We start from the raw sequence: 21,084 nt of genomic DNA on the forward strand, positions 1-21,084 counted from the left end.
TATATACGTACAATGAAATATTTTTATTCAGCCAAAAAAAGAAGCAAAGTTCATGCTACAATTGAATGAACCTTAAAAGAAGTCAGACACAAAGGTCACATCTTGCATGATTCCATTTGTATGAAATATCCAGAATAGGTAAATACATAGAACGGAAAGCAGATTTAGTGAATGGACACAAGTTTCCTTTGGGGTGATGAAAATGTTTGCACAACATGATCAATGTACTAATGCCACTGAATTGTTCAATTTAAAATGTTTATGTTATGTGAATCTCACCCTCAATTTAAACCATAAAATAAAATTCAATGGAGGAATTCATGAACAATCTGGAGATTGAAAGCATTCATTGGCATGAACTCTTTTTCTCACAATGAGTGTTTGGCCTTCAAAAAAATATTTCCCCATCATAAACCAAAACAATACATACCAAAGAAGACTTTCGAGACCAGTTTCCATTATAGCCTTCAGTTTTTCTTCTAAATATCTCAGTGGATCCTCAGGACATGTTACAAGTAGACCACATAACAGAGTCTGAAAAAAAAAAATGAAATGGAATAAATGTTTCTGAATCTGGATATTCTTATTCAGCAGTAGACGGCCTTTCTCTCATTCTCTTAATGTTAAAAAAGTCAAAGAACGGGACAGTTTTTAAGTAAGCACACTATATATGTCTCTGCATTATCTTAATATTTCGCTAAAGTCAGATCAAAATACAGTTTAAGATCATATATGACAATAAGCAAAGTTAGTCTGGGGAGCAAGTGTAACGCAGCGATTGAGGGCCTGCTTTGCCTGTATGAGGTCCTAGGTTCAATCTCCAGTACCTGCCGCGCCCCCTCAAAATAAAAGCTAGTCACTGTACAATGTTTTGCTTTATGTCAGTTCTTTATAGACAGTTTGGAAGGCAATAGTTGTAATGATTTAGATAGTGAATTATACCCTTTTTTAAATTTGAGGAACCCCTTTTATTGTCATTTGGGGGGGAGGAACCACATTTTTTTTTTTAGGTCCTGGAGGCCAGAGAATGAACCCAGGACCTCGTATGTGGGAAGCCAGTGCACAACCACTGACCACAACTGCTTCCCTGAGTTGGTTGGTTTGTTTTTTCTTGTTTGTTCTTGTTTTTTTTTTTTTCAGGAGGTACCAGGAAACAAACCCAGGGCCTCCACGTAGGAGGCGGGCACTCAACCACTTGAGCCACATCTGCTCCCGGGAACCACTTTTAAAGCCAAAAAACACCATCAAACCCAACCAATGAAATCAGAAAATCTATAATCACAATGCACTGTGAATTCATGAACTCTTTTTAAAAATGCATTTGTATTTTTATCATTCTCAGCATCCACAGAGCATATATTTTAAAAATTGTAGCACAGTATACATGGAAGAGAAACAATGGCTTACTGGATCTAAGATCATGTTTAAAGGACTTATATGGAACCCAGAAAACACCTGCTGCCACATTTTCCAATCTGAACCTCCCCTCCCCCAAAGAAGAAACTTATGTGAGACACGGTGAATTTATCGAAGATTCTTCCCTATGAGACAGGAAAGAGGGCTTACAGCACATATCCCACAGGAATGACCTGGAATCCTCCTTAGACCTGTCACTTTCCCTTCGTGGCCCACTGTCTTAGCGTGGGGTCTAGTGTGTGTGTGCAGGGAGGGGCAGGGGATGCTTTCTTTGGCCTCCTCTCCCACATAAAAAGCTGCCCCTGCTGGCTTTTTCCTGCTCCTCTTTCTCTCAATCAAAATAATTCCACTTCTTGACTCACAGAGCACCAAGGACACAATCCACGGGCCAAGGTCAGCAGATCCAGGCCTAGGGATCACATCCTAGACTCGCCGCAGTTACCACACTGTTCCTCCAAAAAAAGGGATAATTTCTCCTTACTGGACCCTGCATGATACAATTTCCCCCTTTGTAATCACTCCATGACCCCCTCTTAGTACGTAGCCCGCAGGCTGGAAAACCCTGCCTTAAGATGATGGCAAAATGGTAAGACCTAGATCCTCTCCCTCTCCAGCTCTGTCTTCTGATCAAGGGCCAGCTGTCGCAGTGAGCACTCTGCCATCTGGAGACTGACTTCCTCTCCCTCCCCCCACACCTCACGGGCCCCACAACCCCAAACAGAGAGAATGCTTTTGGAGGCTTTCAACACACATGCAAGCTGGGTTTGAAAAGTCCAATTACCTAAAGGCTGAAGTGCCCGGAGGCAGCTCCCTAAATAACCCTGACTACAGGCTCATCAGCTTGCTGGCACCTTTGGCCTGGGTCTCCGGAGCACTGAGCTTCTGCACTCTCCACTCTGCTTCCCCTCCTCCCCTTTATTCTGGTTCCCTGAGGACCATCTGCACTGGAATCACCTGGGGGTGACTGGGTCTTGAGGCTGGAGCCCAGGAACCTGCATTTTAACAAGCTCCTCCTGTGGTTCCTAGCACACTGAAGTCTGAGAACTCGTGCCTTGCCTGAATTCAGCTTTAAGGTAAACTTTTAACAAAGTTTAGTGTCTGGTAAATGAATACGGGAAATTGCTTATTTCTTTATATTGCCAAGCTCTGCAGACCAGAAAACTCCTTCTCCTGAGAAGTTACCCTGTAGAAGTCAAATCAAGTTGAGGTGAGAAGATAAGGCTCTGGAACGCTAAGAAAGGCAATGGAGCAACAAAGCTCAAGTGATCTCTTTCTGCATAAGAAATCTCACTATTCATCCTTTCCCTTTGGATATAAAATAAAACACCATAAGGTCCAATATGATAATATTTAGTGTGAATCCTAAATATTATGCATTTCTGTGTGTAAATAAGACAACGCAATCAATGAATCAAAAGTTTTTTCTGCTCAGTGAAAATGAAAATTACAAACCTATTACGTTAGTCCTCATTATAAGTAGAAAGTGAAATATGCAAATGCTCCCAAAGATGAATATTTGACTCTCGAAACATTAATTAGGGCTTTATTACTGTTAGCCTTCTTAGTAAAAACTTACACAATCAAGGACAAAAAGACCACAACATAATTATCTGGATTGTCTTTCTCAAGTTTGTAAACTCACTAAAGATGTGTGCAATCCTCCACTGTCTTTTAGCTAAGCTCCCCTAACCTTGTTCCCCATATTTCTCAATTATTCTGAAAGATGTTTCTCAGAAGACACAGATGTGCCTGTATCCTTATACAGTGGATAAACATTTATTTGTCCAGGATTGTTGCTTCCATTCCTTTCCATTACTCCTCATCTTTCAAAGGACAAGATAATGCAGTGGGTAGAAGTTGCTAGGTTTAAATCCTGGATCTGTAATCTTTTATTGTGTGACCTTTGGTAAGTTACTTCTCTATTTCTCTGTTAACTTCACTATAAAACGTAATAATAAAGGTACATATGCCATAGGGTTATTGTATGAATTAAATGAATAATGTAAAGTACTTAGAATGGTGCCTAGTACAAAATAGGCACTCAATAGCTAATAATGATAGAAAGTGATTATATAATTGTTTGACTGTTCCACGGCTAATTATCACCTCCAATAGAGGAAAACACTGACAGAGAGAAAAAAATTTTTCAAAATATTCACTTATACCATTCAAAGGCCAATATGATCAGACAGAAAGGGAGAGTGGCTCTAGACCAAGTCTAATGGATGAGGGTAGGACAAATATATTTTGGGGGGAGTGCATAGGAAAGAAAACTTCATAGAATTGTAGCTCAAATATAAATAGCAAGATAGTCACTGTCTATTATAAGTATGAGTAGATACACAAAATGAGATGTAAGAAATACAAGAGAGCAACAGTCTTTGTTTAACTTTTTACATATTAGATAAACACAGTAAAATACATTAAGGGTCTTATTAGCAAAATTAAAAATAATTTTATCAAGAGTGCAAAAAAAGAAGTGATTATCAAATGCCTGTGGGGTCCTCAGTTGTTGGAAAGACTTCCAAGTGGCAAGGAGAGGGCAGGGGGCTAACAGGAGGGAAAACAGCTAGAGCTAAAGCCCCAAGGACACAGAGCAGTTTGGTGGGAGTAAAGATCAACAATGTAAGAGAGCAGCGATAGGATCACTCCGTGAAGAACCCATGATTCTGGACTAGGGCTTAGGATTGTGTCCTCTTCTAGACCCAAGAGGTCACCCATGAACCCCAGCAGGATCAATCACAGGGCCAAAGACTAGTTTCCAAGATCCCTTGAGGAATGACTTCGATGTCTAGGGAGTCTATTCTTGTTTCTGGATTTCAGTTAAGGCAAAGAAGGGCCTGGGGATTTACAGAAGCCAGGAGGTTTTTGAAATACAACCCAAGGCTCCTCCATCGCCCATATCAGCTACTCATACAAAATTGTGCTTGCCTGTATCCTCCTCCACATCTTGAGGGTTTTCATCATAGGCTGGACAAGTGAGCAGCAGAGGCCTCTGCAAGGTGAGGGCAAGACCACTGCATCTCATACCTGCTGGACTGGGTCTGCCATTGGGGAGGTGGTTTCAGCCACCAATTCCCTAGATAGGTGGGTTGTTTCTGGAGAAATGGAAAATCATATGCTTTGTGTTTAAGTGTCCCATGAATTCACCTCAGGAACTGCATCTGTCAATTGGCTGGATGGGTGGAGGAGACATGTTTCCACCTTCTCATCCCCAAGGTCCAGCAAAACGAACTAGAGCAACCAGTACCTCCTTCCTAAATTGGAGGGGTGGCCTCCGGTTCACATCATCAGCAATTCCTGATTCTTGCACCTCTGACAAATATGTGCAGCTCTCAGCTTCTGTAAAAAATATATCTGATACTGGAGCCTATGTGATTTAGAAATAAATGCAATACTTCTAAATTGGAAATTTCATCTAGAAAGCAACAGAACATAAAAACTGCTCAGTGAACATCATGATTTATAACTTAAATGCACCCTCTGCTGGGCAGATCTAGTTTTGTAAATTCCTTAATCTTTCATACATGGTCATGAGCTAATAATTTGAAATGCACTTTTCGTCCACAAATAAAATCACTCAGTATGGCTACATCACAATTTCTAAGACACGCTCTCCACAATACCTAGCCCACCTTTGGTCCCTACAGGACAGTTCCTGTCTGTCTGTAGACATTTTGTTGATTTCTGCTTAGTAGCCATTTGAAGAAAGGATGATTTCTAAATATTTATGATGACCATTGTCTGAAATTCTTCCAACTGCGCTTCAGTGTTTTGGGTGCATACCTTAATGATCTTTTTGAAAGATAATCAATGAATACAGTGAGCATGAGGGATCAGAAGGCAATTCTCTGTTTTCCTATAGCTCAGTCTAGGTGCCGACCCTGAATAACATCATGTAGACAATTTTTTTCTCTTAGTTTCTAAAATATATTTTTCCTGAATCTTAAAAAGTTTCAAAGAGTAAATATTTTATTGACCAAATTTCCAAGCATTTGATCATTTAGTTCATTTATTTCAAATCTAAAATTAGCTTTGGGGATTTGTGGGTATTTGGATGAAAATACAATGTTGGGAATTTTTTTTTGGCAAATACAGTGGGGAGGGTTACTGGTTTAGGGTATTGGCTATGGGGGCCATGGGAGACAGTGCACACCTGGGTAGGCTTCTAGGGAGTGAGTGCTCATCCTGTCACAGTGCGTTGTATCAGTGGGTGGAGACCTACACAATGAGTGGTAAGGTGTTGGACTCCCATCCTGGGAAGTCCTGCTATGTTCTCAAATAGAGGGGCGGGAGTCTCTCAAGAGCATAGGTAGTGCCCAACAGGCCAGTATGCCAAGCCCTAAATGTTGCTGCAAATAACTATGAATCTTTTTCTTCAAGGAGTGAAGACAGGTGGTTGCCATGGGTCCTGAGGGAAGGGGAAGGAGGAATAGAATAGATGGAACATGAGCATTTTAGAGGTGATGGAATTGTACTACATGATCTTGCAATGATGGATACAGGCCATGTTAAATTTCATCAAAATTTATAAAAGTATACAGTCCAAAATATAAATCATAGTGTAAATCATTGACCATGGTTAGTAGCAATGCTTCAATATTTGTACATCAACTGTAACAAATATATCATCCACATATAAAATGTTATTAATAGGGGAAAGGGGGAAAGGGGGAGGATATTGGGTATATAAGAATCTCCTATATTCTGTATGTCACTTTTCTGTAAACTAAAGCTTCTTTGAAGATAAAATGAAAAAAACAAGACTTTCATGCTACTTTACTGGAATTGTAGTTGGTGTTGGGGTTTAAGATATATTTAGGGGATTTGAATCTCTGGACTGACAATAGGATAGCCAGGCCCTGAGCCCCAACAGACTTCAGCTCCTACAATCTGATTTATTGGACTCACCTCACTCAGCTAAGATGGAGTTGAAGAAGGACAACCACCAGACCATGGAGTCTAGAGGGCCTACAACTGGAAGCAAGAGGATTGCATCCAGTATCCATGTGGAATCTGAGACTCCTCTTGACACAGAGGTGCAACGGACACAACCAATCCAAGGTCCACAGAGAAAAGGTGGCATTGGAGTGGGAAAAGTGGACATGGTGGCAGATGGGTATGGGGAATGGCAGGAAGAGATGAGAGGTGGAGGTGCCTTTGGGACTTAGAGTTGCCCTGGATGGTGCTTCAGGGACAATCACCGGACATTGTAAATCCTCCCAGGGCCCACTGGATGGAATGTGGGAGAGTATGGGCCATGATGTGGACCATTGACCATGGGGAGCAGAGATGCCCAGAGATGTACTTACCAGGTGTAATGGATGTGTCATGATGATGGGAGTGAGGGTTGCTGGGGGGGGAGTGGTGGGGTAGGGGTGGTAGGGTTGAATGGGACCTCATATTTTTTTAATGTAATATTTTTACAAAATCAATTAAAAAAATAAAAAATTAAAAATTAAAAAAAAGTCATTGTACATACAAGACAACAGATCTTACAGTGATGAAAGACACAATACCAACATTTTTTTAAATTTCAAATTCTTTTGAATTTTTGTATTTTATTTGCCATTTTAAAAACTATCATTATTATTTCATTTTCTTATTAATTTTATTTGGTTATTTTGTTGGCTTCATTTTTGAAGAAGTTTTGGGTCACAGAAGGGTAACAACTATGGTGGGGGAGGATCATTGCTGTGGGGTGTCAGTGATGGGGGATACATGGGAGGAGGTTCACCTGGGGCACACCGAAAAGGTATATGAAAGAGTTAAAGTATTCATGGGGCATTGTCACGGTGGGCGGAGATCCACAGAGTTACCAAAAGAATATCCAAATTCTATGCTAGGGAGTTCTGCCACATTTTCTAATGGGACAGCAAGAATCCCCTGAGTACAGAGGCAGTGACTAGTGATGGAGGATGAACCATTAAACCTTGATTTGATGACTGTACTTATGAAACTTTTCTTTTGAAATTGAAACTTAGCCTAGTATTATAGGGTGCTGTATTAGTCAGCCAAAGGGGTGCTGATGCAAAATACCAGAAATCAGTTGGTTTTATAAAGGGTATTTATTTTAGGTAGGAGCTTACAGATACCAGGCCATAAAGATAAGTTACTTCCCTCACCAAAGTCTATTTGGAGCAAGATGGCTGCCGACATCTGCAAGGCTTCAGGCTTCCTGGGTTCCTACATTCCTGAGGCTTCCTTTTCTCTGGGTTCAAGGTTCCTGTCTTCCTGGGGCTGGCTTCTATTTCCTCTGCATGCTGACTTCCAGGGGCTCCAGCTTAAGTCTTCAGCATCAAACCTCCAACATCGGAAACCTCTCAACTCTGTTCTTTGCTATGCCTTTTATCTGTGAGTTCCCACCTTTTGGTGGATGGGGACCAAACACCCTAATCATAACTCAATCATGCCCAGGTACAGATCAGATTACAAACATAATCCAATATCTATTTTTGGAATTCATAACCATATCAAACTGCTACAGGTGCCTAAGAGTTACCTCCTGAGAGCCTCCTTGTTGCTCAAATGTGGCCTTTCTCTAAGCCAAACTCAGAATATAAATACATTATCTTCCCCACCCCCCAATCCCCCGCATGGGACATGACTCCCAGGGATGAGACTTCTTGGCACCAAGGGAGGGATTACTACCAAGCACCAACTAGCAATGCAACTGGAAAAAGACCTTGACCAAAAGGGGAAAAGGGTAAAGACAAATGAGTTTATATGGATAAGAGACTTCAAAGTGAGTCAGGAGGTCATTCCAGAGTTTATGCTTATGCATGTCTCAGCAAGATCTCATTGACTGACACAGTAAACACTGCTTCAAATAGTGGAGCTCCTGAGGGCTCTGGAGACATCCAGACACTAAAGCCAGGGCTGACAGCTTAGGAGTTTGATGCCCTGCCAGTGGGCCCTACTTTGGAATTTATGCTCCCCCATGTGACCAAGTTGGACTCAGTTGTGGTTTCCCTATACATGGCTCTTCTGCCCCTTCTATTTGAACCTATAGTTAGTACTAGAGTTGCTAGGTTTATGTCCAAGAGATTTAAATCTTTGGGAGTTCCATGGGCCAGGCAGGCCCTGAATCTCAAAAGAGTTGCAACACCTACTCTCCAGTTCACTGGACTCACCCAAGACAACTAACAAGAAAATGATGATGGACAACAACCATCCCAAGGAACAGAGAGAGTCTACAACTGCAAGCAAGTTAGTCCCATCCATTGGCCCCATCGGATAAAAGTCCCCTCTCAATTAGAGGTGGCGTGGGCATCACCCTTTGAGAATCCTCAAAGTTGGGGAATGAACAATGGACTAGAGTAAACTGACTGTTAGTCTATTATAGATTTATTGTTATTCAGTTGTAGACATCGAGAGAGGTTCATTAATTGCGTATAGAAAGGCCAGGACTCAGTAATAATTTTGGGAAGGAAAAAAAAAAGGATTTACTTACAACTGGCCAGGCTTGGAGCTTGTCATTCAAAACCTGAGCCCTGAACAAGATTTTTGAATTCTTTTTATACAGAGGAAGAGCTAAATGGTCCTTTGTTTTAGTGTTCAATAAGCTTGAATTAACACGTATTTCCCATATTCTAGGTAAGCTTTTAGCATGAACTTCATACATTCTACGTAATCTTTTAGCATGGACATCATACATTCCATGTAATATTTTAACACATTTGGTTTGCATTTTCCCTGAATATTTATAGTTTGCATTGCTAAATTGTTTTTCTGGGACTGGAGTTGTTGCCATGGTTACCAAGGGCAGGGCTGCAGCTCACACAGCTCAGATTATCTACAAAGAGATGAACAGCCTCCCACCCAAAGCTTACATCAATTCTAGCAATGGAAGAACTTTTATCATTGATGTAGAGGCAGTGGCCACTGGAAGTTCTGAGGGGAGGGAAAGGGGAAAAATAGGTGTAATATGGGGGCATTTTGGGACATTGGATTTGTCCTGAATGACACTGCAATGACAGATACAGGCCATTATATATATATCTTGTCATAACTAACAAAATTGTGCAGGAGAGAATTTAAACTATAATTTAAACTATAATCCACACTTAGTGGCAATGCTCCAATATTTGCTCATCAATTTTAACAAATGTACCACACTGATGAAGGATGTTGTTAATATAGGAAAGGGAGTGAGGCATATGGGAATCCTCTACATTTTTTTAAGTATCATTTATGTAACCGAAGTGTCTTTAAAAATAAAAACATGGGAAGCAGATTTGGCTCAACAGATAGGGCATCTGCCTACCACATGGGAGGTTCAAGGTTCAAACCCAGGGCCTCCTGACCCGTGTGATGAGCTGGCCTACACACAGTGCTGATGCACGCAAGGAGTGCCATGCCACGTAGGGGTGTCCCCCACGTAGGGGAGCCCCACCTGCAACGAATGCGCCCCATAAGGAGAGCTGCCCAGCACAAAAAACGTGCACCCTGCCCAGGAATGGTGCCGCACACAGGGAGGGCTGATGCAGCAAGATGACACAATGAGACACAGATTCCAGGTACTGCTGACAAGAATACAAGCGGGCACAGAGGAACACACAGTGAATGGACACAGAGAGCAGACAACTTGGGGTGGAGGGTAGGATAGGGAAGGGGAGAAAAGCAAATAAAAAATAAATCTTTAAAAAAATAAATTAAGTAAAAACAAAACAAAATTAAATTAAATTTAAAAATTACTTGAATCTGAGGTTTTATTTAAAAAAAAAAAAGCTTTCCTGTATCTCTAGGTGTATATCTTTGGTTAGCAATACATTTAGGTTGCATGAAGGTCATATTAGTTACTGAAGGTCTAGAAGAGACAAACCAACTTTCTGCATGAGAAGGGATGGTTTCTGCTCAGGGTCAAAATGTTCCAAAGGTATGAGATGAATCATAAAGGAGGAAAACATTTGCAGGCAAAAACATGATGACTTATGACAGTGTTTTCAGATGTATGTTTTATTAAATCAGTGAAAAACTCTATTAAAAAAAAAGGCTCATGGGAATTCCAAAACATAACTTGGAATTTTCTTGGATGTGCAGGGCAGAGGGAAAAGGAGGGAGTAGAGTCCACTCTTCCTCCCCACTGCCCGTTCTCTTCCTGTACAGCATGCCCCATAGGAGTCCTTAGAAAAAAAGACGAAAATCTGCCAGTACACAACTGGCCCCAGACAAGGCCTGAATGGAAGCTGAACCAGAGTGAGAAGGTTATAGGAAGGTGCTAGCTGGGATACGGCTTTTAGGGCAGCCCACGATGGGAACAAAGTTTCCAGGAGACCTGAGTTGTGTGGCCAGAAGCAAGAGGACGCTCATCCAGGGAGACCAGACATAGGCTTGAAACCAGGCCAGCCTCCTGGTTAGCCTAGTATGAGAAGCCAGTGTATCACAGCAATAAATGCTTTTATACTTCCTATATATTTTTTTGTATTCCTTTTTAATTCTCCATCAATAAAGTTCATTTGAAAATACTACAGGAAAGCAAAAAAGGAGGCATTTTTTCCTACACTTGGGCCAGCATCTAATTATCTCACTTTAACACATAAACATTTTTCTAATTATAAAAATGGCATATGCTAGGTATAATTTGGAATATTCAGTCAAGTACAAAATAGAAAATAAAAATCAGCAATCACCCCAACAATCAGAAATAAACTCTGATAAGAATTTTAATTTCAGTCTTTCCTCAACACATACATTTTTTACAAAACTGGGGTTACAGAATATAGAGGGTTTTTTTTTTACAAAATTGGGATCATAGCATATACGGCTTTTTTTCTTTTGTTTTCTGACTGATCATTATATTGTGGATATTGGTTATATCACACAGTTTTATATCTTCTTTTTTGGCTAAACATTATAATGTGAATATTTTTTCATGTCTCTAAAAATTCTTCAAAAACATCATGTATAGAGAGTGGTTGATAATCTATTATAAAAAAATGTACCATAAAAGTTTAGTAATTTCTAAATGGTTGGTCATTCGGATTATTTCTATTTAAAAAAATATGATGTATATATCATTAATTACCACTTACTACACAGAGAAATGTATATATCTTCATCTTTGATTATTTCCCTAGGATATATTTCTGTAAGAACAAAGAATTAAAAGGTATATTTTGAAGCTCTTCATACACATTCCAAAATTGTTTTCCAAAAGATTTTTTATCAGCTTACATTCCCACCAGCAGGCAATTAGAGTATTCATTTCACCTCACCCTTGCCAATCCTCAAAATTATAAAATTTTTATTTTTGTTGATTTTATGGATTAGAAAAAGGCAATTAATTTTCTTCTACACTTTGTTTTTACCAGTAGGGTTAAATAAATTTTCTTACATTTATTAACCACCTCTGCTTTTCCATGAATTTTGTCACTATGATAGGCTTTATTTAGATAGGGAGGCAGATACAACAATAACCAAAGAGAGAATCCCAAGGGGTTGGTAAAAAAAATTTTTTTCAGAAAATCAGACCCTGAAACTTCCTCCCAGGAACATCAAGTGGAATGTGAACTCTGCTCATGCCAAGAGCATGGAGGCCACCTTGCATCTCCTGGTTGCTCTGTTCCAGTATTTCTGGGCACCAAGCTTACTCCCAGACTATGTTTCCATCCAAGTGGTTGTGGTCCAGAAATGAGAAGAAATCCTCCAGTCTCAGCAAATCCAAGAGGAAATAATTGTCTCTTTCTGGAAGGCATGAACATGACGTCTTCCACACCTTGTTCAACCATGCACCAGACAAACTCCACATGGTGAAAAAGACACTCATCACTTTCATGAACAAGCACTTGTATAAACTGAACCTGGAGTCACAGAACTGGAAACCTAGTTTGCAGATGGGTGTATCTGGTGCTGCTAATGGGGCTCCTGGAGGGCTACTTTGTTCTGCTGCCCAGCTTCTTCCTGACCCAGGACAGCTTTGCACAGAAGGTCTTTAATGTCTCCTTTGCCTTTGAGCTCATGCAAGATGGAGGAATGGAAAAACCAAAACCATGACGAGAAGACATCATCAACTCTGACCTGAAATCCACTCTGTAAGTGCTGTACACCTCTTCACCAAGAACCGGAAAGTGGAATAAGGCACCACCCTGGGATTCCCACTGCCCAGAAGTTTTTCTTGTGGGCAGACTGAATGGTCCTCCAAACCACCTTAACCCACTTATTAATATTTCTGTCTCCTGTTCTGTGCTAAACAAGCCCAGCTTCAACCTAGAGATACTGAGAATTGAAATTAGGAAAGAAAAGGTCAGTAACTCAGTGGACTGGTCCAGACCTCCCAGGGCCTGGGGACTGACCTAGCAATGACCTGGGAAGGTGGTCCCCATCCTGGTGCCAGGTTCAAATTTCCCTCAGCTGATGTGGGAACCAGCTTAGACATAAGATTCCAGAAGATGAAAATAAAGGTAATAGTTACACTTTCATTACTGTAATCTATGCCAGGCATGGCACTAAGTGCTCTGAAGTATTCAAGCTCATTTTATCTTCATGACTCCCATTGAAGTAGGTGTTATAAACCCTTTTACAGATGAGGAAACTGAGGCTCAGTGAAGTTAAGTGACTTCCAGGAGCTGGGATTTGTTTTTCCTCTTTGAACGACATATTTGTTAATAGCTAGCCATGTTCTGTGTCTCTGTGTGTGTGTATGTGTGTGTGTGTGTGTGTGTGTGTGTGTGATTCCTCAAAGAAGACATAAGCCTTCCCTACTATGGCAGGCTAGGTCAGGGCTTAGTGATTCGCACTGAAATTGGCAAATGGGTTTTAGCCCAGTTAATAGTGTGTGTGTGGCAGGAATCATGTCCCTCCAATCTTTTGTACAGATGAAAATTACTCTTAATTCCTTCAGATTTATAATGTAATAGAAATGCCCTATATTTTCCTGCAAAATAACTACTCCATTCATTATCATTAGGCAAATGTACAATATATTCAGGCACCACAGAGAGCTGGGCTTAGGCCCATATGAGCATCACTTGAGAAGGAGGGCTCTTCACTAAGGACCCTTGAACTTTAAAGAAAGGAACTCCTTTTTTGCCTTCTAATTGATCCTTTAGACCATTTCTGGCTAAGTCTGCCCACATGCAAATATCGGCTAAAATTTTGCCACATTTTCTGTATCATTCTATCATCTATTTTCTGTCTATCTGCAGGTTGCACACATCAAAAAAAAAACTGAACACATAATATTTCCTTGTACATTTCCTATGAACAAGTATATTTACTTCTGTGATCACCTAAGTGCAATTATCAAGTTCAAGAAATTTAACATTGATATAAAGCTTACATTCTATATTCCAGTTTCTTATGTCCTAATAATGTCCTTCTGAGCCTTTTCTCCTCCATTTTTACATCTTATCCAGTATCAAACATTGTATTTGTTATCTCTTTAGTTTCCCTTTCTTTTCTTCTTAATTGTGGAAACATATACACAACATAAATCTTACCATCCCAACCCCTCATAAGAATGACATTCATAATGTCACAGTACTTTCACCCCACCCATTACTAGAATTTTCCCATCACCCCAAAAAGAAACCCTACACTCATTTTGCATTAACTCCTCACTCTCCCTGCCCCCCACCCTTGGTAATCTGTACTTTACTTTCTGTATCCATGAATTTGTATATACTGAAACCGTTTGTAACTACCATGGAGCTGAAATTTAACATCCTAAATCTATAACCATCTCATTTGCTTTGATACCAACTTAATATCAATAGCACACATAAACTATTTTCCTATACTCCATTTCCCCATCTTTATGTAGTTCTTATCAAAAGTTACATATTTATACATTATGACTCCAAAACCACTTATTTACCATTACATTTTCTTTTCATTAAAAAAAAATTTATTGAAGTATATCATTCATACATTACTATTACATTTTATGCATATGCCTTTTAGACATTATTCTAGGCATATGCATTAATTTAGGAAGTAAAAAGTGGAATTATGAACCAAAAATACAATAATACTGGCACTTATATTTACCCATGTCTTTATCTTCACCAGATGTCTTTATTTTTTTTCAAGCAGTATCCATTTATTGTCTATTGTTCTTTCCTTTCAACCTGCAGAGCTCTCTTTAGCATCTCTTGTAGGGCCAGTCTAATGGTGACGAACTCCCTCAGCTTTTGTTTATCTTGAGAATGTCTTAATCCTGCCCTCATTTTTGAAAGACAGTTATGCTGGATATGGAATTCTTGGTTGGCAGTTTCTTTTTGCTTTCAGTATTTTATATATGACATCCCACTGCCTTCTTCCCTCCATGGTTTCTGATGAGAAATTGGCACATAATCTTATTGAGGTTAAATTGTATGTGACATGTTACTTCACTCCTGCAGGTTTCAGAATTCTTTCATCCTTGGCACTCAACATTTTGATTATAATATGCCATAGCATAGGTCTATTTGGGTTTATCCTTTTTAGAGTTCATTGAGCATCTTGGATGTGTATATTCATGTCTTTTGTTAAAATGGGGACGTTTTCAGCCATTATTTAATATTTTCTCTGCCCCTTTCTCTCTTTCTTCTCCTTCTTGATTCCCAAATTGCATATATTGGGTCACTTCATGGTGTCTAACAGCTTCCCCAAGCTCTGTTCACTTTTATTCATTTTTTATTCCTTATATATTCAGACTGGATGATTTCAATTGTCTTATTTTCAAGTTCTCTGATTCTTCTGTCAGCTCCAATTTGCTGTTGAACCCTTCTAGAGAATTTTTTATTTCTCTTACTGTGATCTTCAGATCTATTTGTTCCTTTTCATAATTTCCAACTCTCAATTATTTATATTCTTATAATGTTCATCTATTATTTTCCTGATTTCCTTTGGTTATTTGTGCAAGTTTTCCTTTAAATTTGGGGGTATATTTTGGACCAATTTTTAAGAGTGTTTGGTATGTCCCAGGTCTGGTCCTCCTCATTCACAGTTCTTAATGATTTAAACTTCTCTTTACCTGGGCCAACACTTCTGGCTTCTTGGTAGGTTTTGTAACCGTTTGTTGAAACCTAACATTTTGATATTTTAATGTGTTGTCACTGGAATTTAGACTCTGAGGCATCTATTCCTTAAACTTGTACCAACCTAATGTTATGAGAGAGCTTAACTTGAATACCAGAAGCTAACCCTGCCCCCCCCCACACACACACACACACAAATAGATAGATAGATAGAGAGAGAGAGAGAGAGAGAAGAAACCACTTTTTCCAGGCTTTGCAGAATGACCTGTGCAGATGTTCTCTTTCAGAGTTTATCCATACAATGAGTTTAGAAAATAGCTCAGGCCAAAGTATAAGGGCTTCCCTAGTCCTTTCTGCACATGCATTTTGTCTTGGGCATGTCCACTTGACCCTAAGAATTTCCCCATTTACATGCACATGAATGACCCCTCTTTTCTAGGAGTTTCCTCATGGTCCTTGGTATTGCACTGTATGTCCTACTGCCAGCAATCCTTGCCCAAGGCAGACATTTGACTGCTCTCTCACTGTGATCAGAGTAGAGCCATTTTTTATACACAAGTTCTGAGATAATGATTCCTCAGGTCACCACTGGAAATACTGAGCCAGTATGTGCACAAGGATTACTCTGCTCCCTCCTGAACTGGGGCCAGGGATCATCACTGGGAGTGGATCCTTCTGTTTTCTGGAGCTTTGAGGACGATGTCTCTGTCACTTCTTGCTGGATTTTCAAAGTTTCTGTGGGATGATAAGAGCCCTGAAGCTTCTTATTCCACCGCCTTGACTGGGGTGGGGGTGCCAAAGTATTTTATATATTTTTTTGTTTGTTTGTTTTTTAATTCCTTAGGATTTTCTGCACAAACAACCATAGTGTCTACAAATAAGGAAGTTTTTAATTCTTCAATTTCAATCTTTGTGCCTTTTATTTATTTTTCTTGCCTTATTGTACTGGCTTGGACCGCAGATAAACTGCCGAGTAGAAAAAGTGAGAACAGACATCCATGTCTTGTTCCTGATCTTAGAGGGAGACCATTCAGTGTTTTGTCATTAGATTTATTGGCTGTAGGTTTTTTTTTAATATGTCATTTTTCAAATTGATGATATCTGAAATCTATTCCAAATTTGCTTAAGTTTTTACCATGAATGACTGCTGTATTATGCTAAAGGTTTTTTTCCTATATCTACTGAGCTGATCACATATTATTTTTCTCCTTTAAATAAGATGGGTTATACTTAGGGGTTTTCAATATTTACTGACCTTGAATTCATGGGATATTCTACCTGATCATTTTATATACTGTTGGATTCCACTTGCTAATATTTTGCAAAGAAATTTGGCATCTATTTTCTTCAGGAGATTGACCTATAATTTGCTTCTCTAATAATCCCTATCAGGGTATTTGAGTTGTCTTCATAAAATTGGTTTGGAGCTGTTTCTTATGTTCCTTTTCCTCTATTCTCAGAAAGAGGGTTTAGTTTTTGGTTGTTGTTTTTTTAAGATTTCTTTTATTTATTTCTCTCCCCTACCTGCCTCCCTCCCCCGCCCCGCCCCTGGTTGTCTGCTCTCTGTGTCCATTTGCTATGTGTTCTTCTGTGTCCACTTGCATTCTTGGTGGCACCAGGAATCTGTGGCTCTTTTTGTAGTGACATCTTGCTGCATCAGCTCTCTGTGTATGTGGCGCCTCTCCTGGGCAGGCTGCATTTTTTTCGCATGGGGCAGCTCTTCTTGTGGGGCACACTCCTTGCACATGGGGCTCCCCTACACAGAGGACACCTCTGCATGGCATGGCACTCATTATGAGTGGCAGTGCCAGCTCACTACATGGGCCAGGACGCCCTGAGTTTGAACCCTGGACCTCCCATATGGTAAGCGGACACTCTATCAGTTGAGTCATGTCCTCTTCCGTCAGAAAGAGTTTTTATAGGTGTATTAGGGTTGTCTAGAATAGAGACCCAACAGGAGATAAATATATAGATATATGCAATTATTAAGAAATTTATTAGAGGAATTAGCTCACACAACCATGGGAATTAGCAAATCCAAATTCCATAGGGCAGGCTGCAAGTTGGAAATTCCAAGAAGCTGAAGTTGCTGAATTCTCCCAGAGAAGCTGCAAGTTGGAAATCCTGATTAAAGATATTATTTAATTCTCCAGGAGAATCTGGCTGGCTGAAGTAGACATAAAGATTCTTTCTGACTGCTAAAATCCTCGGTTCTTACTTTAAGGCCTCCATTGCTGAAAGCCATCTCCTTTGTTGATTACAGATATAGTTGGTCATACATGCAATTAACTAATAATTTAAATTAATCTATAAAAAATACCCTCACAGTAACAACCAGACCAGAGCTTGCTTGACCTAACACGTGGACACCAAGCATATCTAGCCAAGCTGACACATGAAATTAAACATCACAGTTAGGATTGGCATTTTTTCTTCCTGAAATATTGGATAGAATTAATCAGTGAAACAATTTGGGTCTGAGTTTTCTTTGCAGAGAGGTTTTTGTTTTTTTAAATAGCAAATTTAAATTTAATGTTAGAAATCTGAGCTAATCAGATTTTCTATTTGATGTTTGGTCAGTTTAATATTCCCTTACTATCCTTTTGATCTATAGGATCTTTAGGGAAACGGACTTTGGCCCAGTGGTTAGGGCGTCCGTCTACCACATGGGAGGTCCGCGGTTCAAACCCCGGGCCTCCTTGACCCGTGTGGAGCTGGCCATGCGCAGTGCTGATGCACGCAAGGAGCGCCGTGCCACGCAAGGGTGTCCCCCGCGTGCGGGAGCCCCATGCGCAAGGAGTGCGCCCGTGAGGAAAGCCGCCCAGCGTGAAAAGAAAGAGCAGCCTGCCCAGGAATGGCGCCGCCCACCCTTCCCGTGCCGCTGACGACAACAGAAGCGGACAAAGAAACAAGACGCAGCCAATAGACACCAAGAACAGACAACCAGGGGAGGGGGGGATTAAATAAATAAATAAATTAAAAAAAAAAAAAAAAAAGGATCTTTAGCAAGGTTTCCTTTTTCATTACTGATACTGGCAATTTGTGTATTTTTTCCTTAAGCAGCCTAGCTAAGAAATTATGCATTTCATTAACTTTTTCAATAAGTCAGGTTTGACTTTGTTAATTTTTTCTATTCTGTTAGTCAGCCAAAGGTGTGCTAATGCAAAATATCAGAAATGGGTTGGTTTTTATAAAGAGTATTTATTTGGGGTAGGAGCTTCCAGACACCAGGCCATAAAGCATAAGTTACTTCCCTCACCAAAGTCTATTTGGAGCAAAATGGCTGCCGACATCTGCGAGGGTTCAGGCTTCCTGGGTTCCTATGTTCCTGGGGTTTGCTTTTCTCTGGGTTCAAGGTTCCTTTCTTCCTGGGGCGGGCTTCTCTTTGCTCTGTGAGCTTAATTCTCGAGGCTCCAGCTTAAGTCTTCAGCATCAAACTCCAATATCAGAAACCCTCAACTCTGTTCTTTGCCATGCCTTTTATCTGTGAGTCCCCACCTTTTGGTGGGTGGGGACTCAACACCCTAATCATAACTCAATCATGCCCAGGTACAGATCACATTACAAACATAATCCAATATTTCTTTTTGGAATTCATCAATAATATCAAACTGCTATGCACCATCCTCTCAATTCCAAAAAGATATTACAATATTAAAAAAAAACAAACCTTAAATCAGTTACAATGCAAGTACTAAATCATATCAAAATCAATTTAAAGAAATACAGTTTGCCTTGGGGCAAAGCCCCATCTGCTAGAGACCTCTGAAACTTACAAAGCAATTCATCTGCTTCCAACACACAAATGGACAAAGGATAAACATTTTCATTACAATAAGGAGAAATTGGGAGGGAAACATGAGTCACAATTTCTCTACAGTTCAGTAGACCTGCAGGGAATCTCTGTATGATTTCAAAGTATGAGAGTCATTCTTCAGATGCTTTTTCCCCTTGGGGCCTTAGGGGAACTCACCCTTTCCACCGGTTTGCCCAAGGGCCATTTTCTTGATTCCAACCTCATCAAGCACTCGAGTGTTCACCAAGCTCCAGACCCCTTCCTCCAAGAGTGCTGGGGTGATTGCCATACATCACCCAGTCTTTGGATTAGAGTCTTAATCCCCTAACACAATGATGTGAAGACAACATTCCCCCTAACCTTTGTCATACAGGCTCAACCCTCTCAGAGCAATGAGTTGACCACCTGGCCTTCCCTAACGTTTGAGGGACAGGTCCACCCCTCACAGACCTGTGGGGTGCTGACCTTAACCACCCTAATACTTGGGGGATGTGCTTCACCTCCTCTGTACTCTGGGGCAGCAAAACTCTCCCAGAACTTCGGACAGGAATATCCACCCTCTTCAACTGCTGGGGCAAACTCACCCTCTCTGTACACATGGGTGGGGTTCCTCTCTTGGCCCAAGGTGAAGTTTTAATTCCAGATCTCAGTTTCCATGGTTTTCCTCTTAAAGCTCTTTCTCCTTTAATCTCTCTTTCCCATGTTCTTTTTATTCCAGGCTGATAGTGGTTTTGTTCATACAGCTCTCTCAAAAACCTTGTTGGTTTAGCATGCAGGAAGCAGGGGTCCAAGCCATCAGACAAAAAGACTTTCTACAAGTCTTTCCTTAGATAATTGCATCTTCAATCTTGATTTACCAGTTCCAAGTTTATTTAAGTCCTCAAATGGGGCACTTTCACCTTGGAGCTTGATTTCCAAAGGCTTGGAATTTCCGGAATCAGTTTCTGTTTTCTTTTTGCCAAACAGTCCTTAGCTTATCTCTCTCATCTAGCATTTTGCTATAAGCTGCAAGCAGAAGCCAAGCAGCAGTCTCTGGGTTTACTTTGGAAAGTTATTCAGCTAAATGCCCAGGCTTGCCATTTTCAAATTTTGCCTTCCATAGAACATCAGGAGTTAATCTTGCTAAGTGCTCTGTAACTATAAAACACGGATTGCCTTTTCTCCAGTTTCCAATAATAGTTTCATCATTTACTTCTAAGGCATCATAAAAAGTCTCTTTAGCATTCCTATTGTTATCGACAGTCTCTATGCAGTGCTTTAGGCCTTTGCCATCAAGCATCTCAGAATTCCTCCAAAAAATACCCCTTACCCATTTATAAAGCTATTCCATTATTTTGGTAATTGCAAAAGCACTTACTTCCCCACACCAAGTACCAAATTCTGTATTAGTCAGCCAAAGGGATGCTGATGAAAATACCAGAAATTGGTTGGTTTTTATAAAGAGTATTTATTTGGGGTAGGAGCTTCCAGATACCAGGCCATAAAGCATAAGTTACTTCCCTCACCAAAGTCTATTTGGAGCAAAATGGCTGCCGACATCTGCAAGGGTTCAGGCTTCTTGGGTTCTTAGAATGCTGGGGCTTGCTTTTCTCTGGGTTCAAGGTTCCTTTCCTCCTGGGGCTGGTTTCTCTTTCCTCTGTGAGCTTAATTCCCGAGGCTCCAGCTTAAGTCTTCAGCATCAAACTCCAACATCAAACTCCAACATCAGAAACCCTCAACTATGTTCTTTGCCATGCCACCCCACCAAGGGGTGGGGACTCAATGCCCTAAACATAACTCAATCATGCCCAGGTACAGATCACATTACAAACATAATCCAATATTTCTTTATGGAATTTATCAATAATATGAAACTGCTACACATTGTTTGCCTGTTTTGTTTCATTTATTTCTGTTTTTATCTTTGTTATT

At 40.2% G+C, this 21,084-nt stretch overlaps 1 protein-coding gene and 1 pseudogene across 2 annotated transcripts in view; one reads left to right on the forward strand and one right to left on the reverse strand.

Moving 5' to 3' along the window:
- The window catches only part of FBXL13 (F-box and leucine rich repeat protein 13), a 330,038-nt gene that overhangs the window by 295,573 nt on the left and 13,381 nt on the right, over positions 1-21,084 (reverse strand). For both annotated transcript variants that reach the window (XM_071215017.1, XM_058297971.2), the window contains exon 2: positions 431-534. In XM_071215017.1, coding sequence (XP_071071118.1) covers positions 431-534 — 104 coding nt within the window. The remainder of the gene's footprint in view (positions 1-430; positions 535-21,084) is intronic.
- Positions 10,262-12,494, forward strand: LOC139438969 (alpha-parvin pseudogene; annotated as a pseudogene).

The sequence above is a fragment of the Dasypus novemcinctus genome, chromosome 5, assembly GCF_030445035.2.
Source record: "Dasypus novemcinctus isolate mDasNov1 chromosome 5, mDasNov1.1.hap2, whole genome shotgun sequence".
Taxonomy (NCBI): Eukaryota; Metazoa; Chordata; class Mammalia; order Cingulata; family Dasypodidae; genus Dasypus; species Dasypus novemcinctus.